General features: G+C 36.4%; 1 protein-coding gene across 1 annotated transcript; it reads right to left on the reverse strand.

The window, feature by feature from the left end:
- Window positions 1-546: 546 nt before the first annotated feature.
- LOC107674188 (uncharacterized) lies at window positions 547-9707 on the reverse strand. Its single transcript, XM_016468089.1, has 7 exons — window positions 9611-9707; window positions 9394-9514; window positions 7969-8804; window positions 5201-5284; window positions 3899-4328; window positions 1142-3322; window positions 547-1049 (listed from the first exon to the last, which is right to left on the reverse strand). Exons 2-7 carry the CDS (start codon window positions 9494-9496, stop codon window positions 730-732), a joined length of 3954 nt encoding a protein of 1317 aa, XP_016323575.1. The 5' UTR covers window positions 9497-9514; window positions 9611-9707; the 3' UTR covers window positions 547-729.
- Between the last annotated feature and the right edge of the window lie 3275 nt (window positions 9708-12982).

The following is a 12982-nucleotide window of genomic DNA, read 5'->3' on the forward strand; positions in this document are numbered from 1 at the left end:
AAGCAATTTCTAACTGATAGAATGTGTAGTAGCTATGCTACTAGAAAAAAAACTATATTTGGTACCACCTTTTTATTTATTTTTAAATTTATTAATATTTATAGGGAATTTAATATTTTGGGAATATAGGTCACCTTGGGAAACTTATATTATTTTATGTTGTATGTTTTATTTTACACATACACTATATAAGATACACCAGTGGTTCCCAACCCTGGTCCTGGAGGCACCCCAACACAGCACATTTTGCATGTCTCCTTTCTCTGACACACCAATTTCAGGTCTTGGGAGTCTCTACTAATGAGCTGATGACCTGAATCAGGTGTGTTTGATTAAGGAGACATGCAAAACATGCAGTGTTGGGGTGCCTTCAGGACCAGGGTTGGGAACCACTGAGATACACACTCAAAGTAAGACCAAAATAATTATACCAAATAGGTATCGTACTGTACATTAAATAAAGCACACATAGAAAAGTGTAATATTAACTTATATCAATGTATTTTTATTTACATAATTTTAATATATAACTTTAAGCATGCGTGAAACAATCAAAAATAAATTGAATGAATTGATAGGCTAATTCACATAAGTAAGATCAAATTGACAAAAAAAAAGAGAATTATTCTCACCATTTGATATATTAAACCTTTGGTTAAGAACTTGGCTCAAACATCTGCTATTGGCTTCAAAATGCTAAACATGTATTCTTAACATGAACATAAAAAATCATTCTGTCTCTTCTCCAGTGACATCTACCTCCTCCTCTTCAGTGGCATCCAACTCATCCTCTTGGTCCATTAGACCCTCAGTAGGCAGTGTGACAACCTGTCTGGCTGCCAAAAGCCCTAATAGATCTTCTACAGACTCCTCTACAACATCTACTTCAATATCGTCTTCATCTAAGTGGCAGTCATCTCCTGATTCTGAATTGGACATCACCGTTAAGATACCTTCACTGCACACTTTGGGGCTGTGAAGGGATACTTCAGTCTGGACAGAAGGAGCATCTCTGCCTATTATTTCCTGTGTGTTTCTAAGTTTCAGAGCTATGAGGTCAAAAGAGAAATCAGGAATATGGATTATTAATAACAGAATGTACAAAAATGTTGAATTATAATTCTAAATTTAGCCATTTTACCTCTGTTTGATGCATCATCTGCAGTCTTAGCACTTGCAATTTGTCCTTTACTCAATTCATCTTCCTCCAGAAGGGTCCGTCCATCAATCATCTCAACACTGTATTGGTCCCCCTCCACATCAATTTCATCATCATCCAATCCATTGGTGGTTTCCCCACACCCATCTTCTGAAGCAAGCAAAGCATTTTCCTCTACAAATTCATTTGCCCTCAGAAATTCAGTTTCTTCTCCTTCCATAGTTTCTTCAATCATCTGAACCTCTTTGCTCCTACCTGAATCCTCCTCTTTCTCTAAACAGTCGGCCACCCAGCTATCCTCCTGGGTGTTAACACCATGTGCTGCCTGAACGTCTTTGTCCATGTCTGATGTCAACTCAAATGAACACTCATTTGAAACTGTAGCTTCAGAGTTTTGTTCATCTGGTGTACTATCAGGATTCATACAGAAATTCCTTTCTATTCCCTCGATCACTGTTAGTTCGTTGGAAGAAACAACACAGTCTTTCTTTGTAGGTGACATTGCATGATCAGCACCATCAATATCATCAGCCGGCATCATAATTTCCTTCATTATATCCTCCTCAGCTGTTAACGGGACAGAAACCTCAGTCATTTGGTCCCAAATGTCTTTTCCCATCTCATTTTGGGAATCACTATTCTGTAACACAGTGGCTGTAACCTCAGTTGCCGTTTCTCCATCTTTAACCGAATATTTTACGTTTTCTGGCATGTCTCCACATGACAACGGTGACCCTACTTGGTTGTCAGATACCTCCATATCTTCCTTCTCGTTTCTCAGCATAGAAGTCTCTGCTTTTTTCTTACCACAAATGCCCTTTTCGATCAGTTCACTGCTATTCATCACTAATTTACTATTCTCATCTTCACTTTTCTCTCCTCGGAATTTTTGAAGGCGAAAAGACGTGTCTCGCAAACTTGATGTTAGCTGCTGATCAATATTCGGAGAACTCCTACAAGCGAGGCTTTCAACAGTTGGAAGAGTCTGATGGAAAATTTGATCAAGGATACTTGGTCCCTTCGCCTGAACAGCATATTTTAAGTGAGAATTTGGGGTTGTCTGTGCCAAATTGCTGTTAACATCTGCTTCTTCCATTTCTGTTGAGTCTTTCTCCTGCTGTGTATTTGGTTCTTGCTTATTACCCTGTTCAATCTCACTGTCCGTCGTAGTTTTTTTCACTTCACAATAATCTTGTCCTGAAGTGGGCAATTTCTCTGCATTGTTGCACAAGTATTTTTGGGGATCTACGGAAGTATTTTTGGATCCTGGGGGTCTGCCACGACCACGTTTCACAATACCCGTGTCTTTTGGTTTAGGTAAAACATCTTCATATTTTTTATTGACGGTACGAGGCATTTTCTTACTGAGAGGTGAAGAAATGTCTCTTTTTCTCTTCACACCTGCAGCTACTTTTCTGTTTGCATTGATAATTCGGGTACTCACTCGGCGTGCATTAGAAGTTGATGGCTTAACCTTTTCACTGTGGGGTTGAACTTGATCCTGATTCTCTAGGTTTTGACACTCTGTATCCCCATTCACTTTTGACTTGTGAGTTGCAATCCTCTGTCTTCTCGTCCTTCTCTGCTTTGGGTGCTCACTAGCATCCTTCACATCATGCTGAATGGTGTTTGAACTACTCCCACTCATTAAATCATCTTGTAAAAAGGAAGTGTTCAATTCTTGATTTTCTGAAAGGTCAGAGCACGATCGATTTTGGCAGGCGATGAGGTCAGGTTGTGGATGTGGGTAGGAGGAATCAATCATCGAGCTTAGAGGGAAGTCCAATTTCAGTGGTGACTCAGAAAGCCACAAGGGAAGGTTTTGCGTTTCTAGGTCCTGCCTGTGTGATATTTCTTGTGTAGGAACATCACTGTCTCCCTTATCTGATTCAAGGGGGGAAAGGCATCGTAGTAGTTTGAAATCTGGCCCGTCATCCAGTATGCTGGTCATACCAAGGCTTGGCATTTGACCTGCTGCAGGAGAAGGGTAAGCTAGGGCGGCTGTGGCTTTTGGGGTTAAAAACAAATCTTCTACCAGTGAAGGAGTGGAGTTTCTTGCCACAGTTGCCAGATTCTTATCATTGTTCAAGTCGTCCTGTCCAGGTGACTGAGCCAGGAGCTCAAATGTATTGGATCTTGACTGATTTTGAAAGCCTGAGTGATCTAAAAGAAAAACAAGGAGTAAAGTGCTCAATGACAAATTATTATTATTATTATTATTATTATTAAGGAGTAAAGTGCTAATTTCTCTACTAAATCAACCCAGAAACATGCAAATCAAACAAAATAAACATAAAAACAATCATTGTAAAACAGGAAATAATATCATAGAGAATATAATATCATATTTATGAATTATAAACCATGATGACAGGTTTTTTTTTAACCTTTTAAAGTATTAAATGTTTATATTTGATAGTTACACCACATGACATTTCATTCAATTTAAACTTTTAACTATAAACCTGACCCAAAGACTAAGACAAGCATATCACATGCTGTTTGGGTTAAGCAAGCATGTGAAGAATCATTTCAATTAAACAATGACAAAGAGCAAAGTAAGAAGAGATGCAATTTGTGGGTCAAAGAGGGAGCTGAGAATGTTGGATGTTTGGTAAATGTACTAAGTGCTATACTAAAAACATGACAAAGACAGCTGGGAGCACTGCAACATAAAGAATGTACACTTGCATAGTGCAAAGCACCACAAACCCAAAACATGTCAAGATGATGCTTTACCTTTATCTCTTTGTCCTGGTGACCCAACTGGTACTGCCTTTTTGCTAACATCAGATTCCTTCATCTCTGGCTCGCAGCTTTGTACATAAAGACAAGCACCTTGAGCCCTCTGCTGACCTTTTGGATCTTGAAGAAGACCTAGCTGGTCTTGCTCATCCAGATTTCTGTCTATTGGCATCAATGGCAGGATGTTTAAACCCATTAACATATCGTCCAACATCTTTGCAATATGTTCATCAGATTCATCTGCTTGGGGTGGGCTTGAAGATAATTTTGGTATATCCAAAGGGGAAGAGACAGAAATGTGGTGTGGGGTATGAAGACATTTATCTGAAGAGGCATGCGTGGAAGAATTAGACGGTGAAATAGTCAGGTCTGTCGGTGGTGTGAGAGTTCCAAGACCTTGACCAGGAAGTACAGGTGGGCAGCTCTTTAGTCAGATAAAAAGTAAAAATAAAATTATGAAATGAACACAAATGAAATTTTGCTATAGAAATATATATACCGTAACATATTTAGCCAAATTTGTTTGCTCATATAAATGCAGTTACATGTAGTTTGTATTATATATACAGTATAATTACAATCAAAAATATTCAACTCCTCAGAGACTGTAATTTACAAATGTAAGTTTTTTAAATGGCATCTATGACAGTTTAGTGGCATATTAAAAGTGATAATGTCAATATATAATGTAATATTTCTGAGTTATATGATTTTTTTTTGTACTACAGATGTGTCATAATTATTCAACCCCTATTCAACATTGTTGTTTTTAAGTCACTTATTTCTATGGTAGGGTGCAAAAGAGCTCTCACAAAAGTTATAGTGAAGAAATAGTTTTATTACATTATAAAGTCTATAGCCCTATTCGCACGGGATTAGTATTACTTGATGACCTCTAGTCATTTGTAATAATTGCGGAGGTTGTCTGTGATCTTAATCCCGTGCGAATCGGCCATGTCTGTAATTTGTAAAGTAAAAATTCCCCCGCAAATGACCTACCATATTTCGCCGAACACCGAGGTCCTGTGATAATATTACTCCTGTGCGAATCGGCATCTCTGTAATTTGGCGGGGTCGTATATAATTTTTTCAAGGTTTTTGTTTCGTGTACGCCTTTTTATCCATCTTTTGTTAAGAATGGAGGCTGCATTGGAGTGTTTTGATAGTATTTTGGGTGCTGGGTCATATTGCTTTACATGGGTGGTTCTAGGACTTCATCCACAGGAGGGCTGAGCACTCAGACAGACCACTAGATACAAAGATATAAATGACCTAAATTAATTGAAGTAAATATACACAAATATCCATTAAAGCTACAGACAGGTCTGTCGGTGGTGTGAGAGTTCCAAGACCTTGACCAGGAAGTACAGGTGGGCAGCTCTTTAGTCAGATAAAAAGTAAAAATAAAATTATGAAATGAACACAAATGAAATTTTGCTATAGAAATATATATACCGTAACATATTTAGCCAAATTTGTTTGCTCATATAAATGCAGTTACATGTAGTTTGTATTATATATACAGTATAATTACAATCAAAAATATTCAACTCCTCAGAGACTGTAATTTACAAATGTAAGTTTTTTAAATGGCATCTATGACAGTTTAGTGGCATATTAAAAGTGATAATGTCAATATATAATGTAATATTTCTGAGTTATATGATTTTTTTTTGTACTACAGATGTGTCATAATTATTCAACCCCTATTCAACATTGTTGTTTTTAAGTCACTTATTTCTATGGTAGGGTGCAAAAGAGCTCTCACAAAAGTTATAGTGAAGAAATAGTTTTATTACATTATAAAGTCTATAGCCCTATTCGCACGGGATTAGTATTACTTGATGACCTCTAGTCATTTGTAATAATTGCGGAGGTTGTCTGTGATCTTAATCCCGTGCGAATCGGCCATGTCTGTAATTTGTAAAGTAAAAATTCCCCCGCAAATGACCTACCATATTTCGCCGAACACCGAGGTCCTGTGATAATATTACTCCTGTGCGAATCGGCATCTCTGTAATTTGGCGGGGTCGTATATAATTTTTTCAAGGTTTTTGTTTCGTGTACGCCTTTTTATCCATCTTTTGTTAAGAATGGAGGCTGCATTGGAGTGTTTTGATAGTATTTTGGGTGCTGGGTCATATTGCTATACAGGGGTGGTTCTAGGACTTCATCCACAGGAGGGCTGAGCACTCAGACAGACCACTAGATACAAAGATATAAATGACCTAAATTAATTGAAGTAAATATACACAAATATCCATTAAAGCTACAGACGTTACTTAATTAAGAGCAGCGAGTGATTCTCTTTTTCTTTTATTGTTTGATTAACATTATTAACATAAGAAATGCACGGGTCCGTTATATTAATGCACATCCGATATTTTCTTAACTATTTACGTTCACTTAAGACGTAACCAACTGTTTTTACGTCGATACTCGTCAAGACAGCCATTCAGACATAATTTTGTACGAATTTGCTCAAGACGTGAAAAAGAACTAAGTTTGGTATTTGCTTGATGTCTGAGAGAAGGCTTTCTGTGTGTGCACGCTTCAGGTGTGTGCGCGCACAGAGACGATCTATGACAGTGCGCGAGTACCACATTGAGATCTCTTCTGCTTGAATAGCTTAAAATCACTTAAATGTTTAAACTGACAAGCCTTAAAACACATGAGAATGATAAACTTTCTTGAGGAAGCAGCAGGCCTGATCGTTCAGATAGTTTTAGGGGGGCTGAAGCCCACCTAAAAATGGTCTAGAACCGCCCCTGTCGCTATACACCATACAACTATACAATTTGTAGAAAGAGAAATCTGAAAACCATCAGAAGAGTGAAAACAAAAAGAATGATTAGATGGAGATAGATGACATAGCAGCATGCAGTAAGAAACATTCATATCTGGGAGTTAAGTCTGTAAATTCGAGTGAAATCACAGGCTTCGCTTATCCCATGCGAATGCGCCACACGAAACTCAGATGTGGGGGGTAATTTCTAAATCACACGAGGTCCCCAGATAATACTAATCCCGTGCGAATAGGGCTTATGGCTACAAGATTTCAAAGTCACTAAAAGTTCCAAGAGACAGAGCTGGCAACCTTATTCATAAGTTTAAAATGTGTTATATCAGAAAACATTTGAGGGCGTTGAAGAAAAAGCATATTACCGTCAAAGGGAATAAAATACTTGATCAGAGCAACTAAGAAAAACACTTGATTTACTGCCAAAGAATTGCAAGATGATCTGATGAAAGGAGGGAAAAACATTTCAATGCAGAGTATAAGACAGACACCAAACATGCATGACCTTCATGTTGGGACATCTTTCTGAACACCATCTCCATCGTCAAAATTGGAGGTGGACAGGTCTTGTTATGGGGGTGATTTGCTGTTAAAGGAAGTGGAAATCTGACTGTATGAAGGACAGGCAAAGATTGTGATACCTTCGGGTGCAGAGACTGAAGCTGATGATCATTGGACTTTCCAGCAGGACAATCATTATGAAGTATACATGGTTTAGGGATCAGTTGTAGAATGTTGAGTGGCCTGTTCAGTCTTCAGATTTAAATCAAATTTTGTGGAATTTGAAGAAAGATTATCAGTGATCTGAAAGCTTTTTCAAGCAAGGAATGGGGCACTTAGGGGCAGCGTTTATTGGAGGTTATAAAAAGTAAAAAGACTTTCTACAAAATTAACTGTTGGGGGTTGACTAATTTTGTACATGAATGTTTAGAGCCAATCAATGTGATTTTTTTCATTAACTTTACGTTCTCAATCACTCAAATGTGTATTAATAAATGTTCTTGGACGCCTTGGTTGAACCGTTTTCACAAATTTTTGTTCACGGCAGCAGAATGTTTTACAGGTCGTGGTGGTTGAATCATTTTGATTGCAACTGTGTGCGTTTTGTGTGTGTATAAACATATAAATGAAAACATTAGTGCAGCCTAACATTTTTGTGGAAACCATGATGTTTTTTTTTTTTCAGGATGTGTATATATTTCAAATATATAAACTATGCTTTAATTGTCTAAATTGTGTTATAAATGTAAAGATAAATCCATACCTGAGATCGAAGTCCACGCTCTTTCACTTCTTCTAGCTGCTTCTCGCTCTCACCTTGAACGGAAACAAGGAGGTTGCTTTCCCAGCAAGCTCCACTCCTCCTCAGTTTTATCTTTAATTTAAGCTGGTCCAATTTGGCCTCCTTTTGTTCAGCAGTAGCACTTTTTTGCCTGTTATCTGCCTCTAAAAGTTTCCGGAAGTTTTTGCCTGAAATGTTTATTTGTTGCTGAGTTAATTTTTTTAATTGGCTTTCTCTCTTTGCCATTTCCCACCTCTTCTTAGGCTTTGTTTTATGATGATTTGATAGGGATACTTCTGTCACGACAGCGTGGGAAGGAACAGTGGCATTACTGGTGCAATTAAAACCTCTAATTGGACTAGCTTCATCAAATAATGACAATGATGGCAAATCAGACTCCAACAAGCCACAAGGTTGCACTGAACGTACTGGATGAGCACTGCTCTGTATCCTTAATGGCTCAGACACGATTTCACCTTCCTGGCTATTCACATCTTCCGTCTGTACACCGATCTCTCTCCAACATCTCCCAACATCCGCAACTCCTCTTTCTACACACACTCTCTTTTTTTCAAAAAGGTTTTTAAGACCAAGTCTGAAGGCAGCAGCCATTACTTCCTCATATTCGCTCTGACTCTTGATCTCCATTTCCCCCGTATACAGGAACTTAACTAGCTTTAGTAAGACACGAGATCCGACAGCCTCAAGGCTCAGAAGCCTGTTCTGCCCTGCATGTGGAGCAGGGGAAGTGGAAAGGACTCTAGAGAGGACGGGGCTTAGAGCAGCCAACACACAACTGTGAGCTGGAACACAGACACCTGAAGATTTGAAAAGATTTTAAATGATAGTAAAAGCATAGGAAACATTATGTCAATTACCACATTACAGGCAAAGGTTGTCTACTGATTCTCAGATGTAAAATAACAGTAAACATAAACCAAATGATTCTTTCCCTCTCACAAATGGCTCTTTTTTCGATTCTTAAAATGTCAAATTTAAAACCATTTTAAATTACAAAAATGGCCAAGCAAACAAATCAACTGCCAAAAGAGAAAAACACAAATCAAACCAAATGAAGCTAAATATTATTGGAAGTATTTTTTATTAATGTTGTATCATGAGCCTTCAAAAACTGCTAAAAAATTGTTTGAAAAAAAAAAATCAATGGTGTGCTGAATAATAAAAATGAGTTAAAGTCCAGAAAATTCATTTACAGCATTACACATTTTTCATTTCTATGATTTATGTCTATGGTTACCAACTGTTGTACAACTTGGAAATCAGAGCAATGACATCAGGGTCTTTCTTTATATGATTTGTTTACAAGGTGCAAGTGATAAAGTTGACAGATTTTCCCAATGACACAGACCAAGAGCTGGATATCTGCAACACAAGATGATCTCTTACCGTCTGTCTGTATTAGTGTGTCGCAGAAGATGCTTCCCTGCTGCTGCTTCTGAAGTTCACCAAGCAGGAATAATGCAAAGTCAGGATGCTGATACTGCAACATGCTGGTAGCAACTTCAGACTAAAACACATTTAGAAACGTAAAAACAAACGTTAAAACTGTTAACGATCCAGAAATAACAGCTTCCTTCAATTTTGCAAGATAAGATTTACTTACTTTGTGTTATCGATTCAGATACAACAGCTGATATGAATAGTTTATTTTTTTTATTTTTTTTTTAATTTATGTAAATATTTAGAGAAGACAGATGAATGTCTGAGGATCAGGTAATTTTGATCTCAATTCAACGTCTTTATGTTGTTCGGTATTAAATGGCAAAGAAACGCAAGTTCAGCCATACTCTCAATCAAGGTCAACTAAGCCTGATATCGCGAGTATTATTATTACTGCAAACCCGTCGCGTTTTCAAACGCTAAGTGCACGTGGTTCATCAAAACTTGCTAAAATACCCATATTATAATCCAAAATACACAAATAATTTTACATACTCAACACAGGTGATCTGTAGGACACGTGAGCCACTGCATTACAAATCTCATGTCAACCGACTCTCTCAAGCTCTACTCATCAGCAGCTTCAAAGTGAGATTTTCAGTGACACGAATCGTTTGAATCGGTTCACCAAAAAGATTCATTCACTGATTTGTTCGGTGGCCTGTCTGCACGTTACACCAGTAGGTGGCGCCATGTGTGAACATCTTGAAGGAGTCGTATCTGTTCTCGCCTTCTTGTGCTGAAGTCTGGCAAAGGATCATTCATAAAATGTGAATAAAACGTGATAATTATATATATATATATATATATATATATATATATGGTCATAATATTATTGTATAACATATTAATAAATACACAACTGCATTTATTGTTTTGAAAAATCTCTCCTAAGTACAGAACCTAGTACTTGTGCAGTGAACCTAGTGCAATGTTTACGCTGTGAAAATTAGCGTTTGTTTTAATGGTTCTGAGCAGAGCCTCAAGATGACTTAAAATAATTTAATATAAGCATTATTATGTTAAAACAACTAAAACCCAACATATTTTAACCGAACTTTAATTCACCTCCTCAAAAGCAGTTTTTTTTTCGTTTCGAAAAAACTTGAGGTAGCCTAATTTAAAAAAAATTTGATCATGTAATTAATAAAAATCTTACAACTATGGGCATTTTTATAATATATTTACATTTTGTCTAATTACGCCAAACTCACCAAAATATTTCATCAAATAGTATGAATTTTTATTTTTATTAACTTTTATCCTTTTCCAGTAAATGACTGGAAGACTCATGCAAATGCATTGGTAAAAAATGATGGGTACCTTGAAAAACATTCAGCTCTTAAAACTTGTAGAATTTACAGCATGTTGCAGTTAATTTACAGAATATTTGAATATTGCTGTGGACAGTGGGTGACCTTAGAGTAGGTTGAGAATCACTGGTTTAGTTGTTTACAAGTAATTTAAGATGACAATTAGCAGTTTATAATTTTTTCATTCAACTTATGTTAAGTTTCCACTGTCTCAACTAGTTTTGACTCGTTTTTTTTTTTTAGAAATACTTAAGTTGAATCAATTCAATAATATCATGTGCATCAACTATATTTCCCAGTAAGCAGCTAAACTCCAAAAGGTGCTGAAATAGATTTATCAAATTTCTTAATGTCAATAAACTGACATTCTTAAAGTGAAGAAATGTAAACAAATGTATTCAATGTGCTAAAAACACCATGTGAATCACACAAAAACTCACTGTCAGAACCTTGGAAAAAAAAATCATTCTTTTATTAAAAAAAAACAGTAACAGTATTGCTAAGTTACATGTTCAATCCATGAGAGAAAAGGTGCAATGTTTAAGACCAAAGGTAAAGTGTTGAAATACAGGAATTATTAATCAAGATCCACATGTTAGTGTTGCAGAAACATGTCAACTGACAGCACATGACACAAAGAATTTTTCCTTTCGTCTTTAATTAAAAGATATAAACCGTAAATGCATTTATTTAAAAAATAAAACTGATTGCATATGCATTCACCCACAACATCCCAGAAAAACAAAATCAGCCCCAATCATAAAATATAGAAAAGAAAAAGCAACAGGACAAAAACCAAGAAGAAAAAAAAATAATTAAAATTAACAAATATTCTCTGGTATATATAGTTAAATGTGCTTTTATTTTACCTATCTTATTTTCTCATCAAGCAAGAATCAATATCTGGCTAAATCCTGCCTGAAAGAGATGCAATTTTTTGTAATTAAAAGATTCATTTATCTGCCTACAACATCGAACAATCGATTGATTCCTTGAACTTGTGAACAGCCTCCTGCATCAGGACTCGGACTTCTGGCTCACATCCATTTAGTCAACAGCCAACCTTTCCTTTACGGACTGTAGTGTCGCGAAGGATTAGACTGGATTGGCAGACAGGGAATTAAAAAGGCATGGGGGGAAAAAAAAAATCGTAAAAAAAAATAATAAATCCATTGACCCCTAGTGCTAGTTTCCATTCAGTAAATATCTACAACAGACTTACTGTGCATTTTGAATATGCAGTCTAAGAAACAAGCACTGTACTTATGGATCTCAAAGAAAAAAAAAACAATGCATATACATCCTCAAATGTACACTCGTTCACTCTCTAAACAGACAGGCACTGAAACCAAGAGGCAGAAGGGTGGTCGAACGTCCCTGTTCACCGCTTATCACGAACACACACTCACACGACGCGTTGAGCAAGCGAGGCACTCCAAGTATGCAGAGTGGATCTGTGAGACGGTCATATTTACACATTCATTTATATTCAGACAAAAATGAAAATGCACAAACTGGGTCCACCAGCAGGGCAAATTCACAAAGTACTGAAAAGTAGGAGCACTGACCTAAGACCAGAGCTACAATTTGTCTCAAAGTTAATAGCTTTTTTTTTTATCTTCTCTTCTGTGGCTATTTTCTTGTATTTATTAAGAATGAAGGGCAAGTTACTTTTGAGTTTCCACAAAGAAACTAACTGTTGACAGTGACAATTTCAAGACAAAACACCAAAACAAAGGGAAGAAAAAAGAAAAAAAATTCGCAAAACCGCTCTCCCACAATGGAATGCTTTGCAAATTTGACAACGTAAGGAGTCCCAAAGAACAAAACTATACTCACCTACCACTAGAGAACTTTCTTGAATGCTACTGGTTTTAAAAAAAAAAAATCTCCCAATCAAAATATCCCTCTGCCTCTTTTCTAATGCTTCATCAACGCTTTCACAACAAACAATGTAATATTAAAATGTACATACTTTTTAAATATTGACTTTTTCAGTCATTTGTTTTTGACTGTTCAATTTAAAGCGGTCATACTATTTGGCATCCTTCTTTTTGCACAAGATAAAAAGAGCTCAAATGAAAAATCTAATACAAGAATAAATTTAAAAATAATAATAATTTGAGTCCATTTTATATTGTCTTTTTTGAGGTGAAATATTGACTTTTCAGTTTTTTTTTTTTTTTTTACTTCAGTTGTTCACTGTAGCTTTGCAAATTTGA

Source organism: Sinocyclocheilus anshuiensis, unplaced genomic scaffold, assembly GCF_001515605.1.
Source record: "Sinocyclocheilus anshuiensis isolate Anshui unplaced genomic scaffold, SAMN03320099.WGS_v1.1 scaffold728, whole genome shotgun sequence".
In the NCBI taxonomy this organism is placed as follows: domain Eukaryota; kingdom Metazoa; phylum Chordata; class Actinopteri; order Cypriniformes; family Cyprinidae; genus Sinocyclocheilus; species Sinocyclocheilus anshuiensis.

Excerpts from the sequence above, each read along its gene's own strand:
- LOC107674188 (XM_016468089.1), bottom strand. The coding sequence starts at position 9,496 with ATGTTGCAGTATCAGCATCCTGACTTTGCATTATTCCTGCTTGGTGAA. Across the intron at positions 8,805-9,393 it reads CACACTAATACAGACAGACG|GTGTCTGTGTTCCAGCTCAC; the intron begins GTAAGAGATCAT and ends TCAAATCTTCAG. Across the intron at positions 3,323-3,898 it reads ACCAGGACAAAGAGATAAAG|ATCACTCAGGCTTTCAAAAT; the intron begins GTAAAGCATCAT and ends TTTTTCTTTTAG.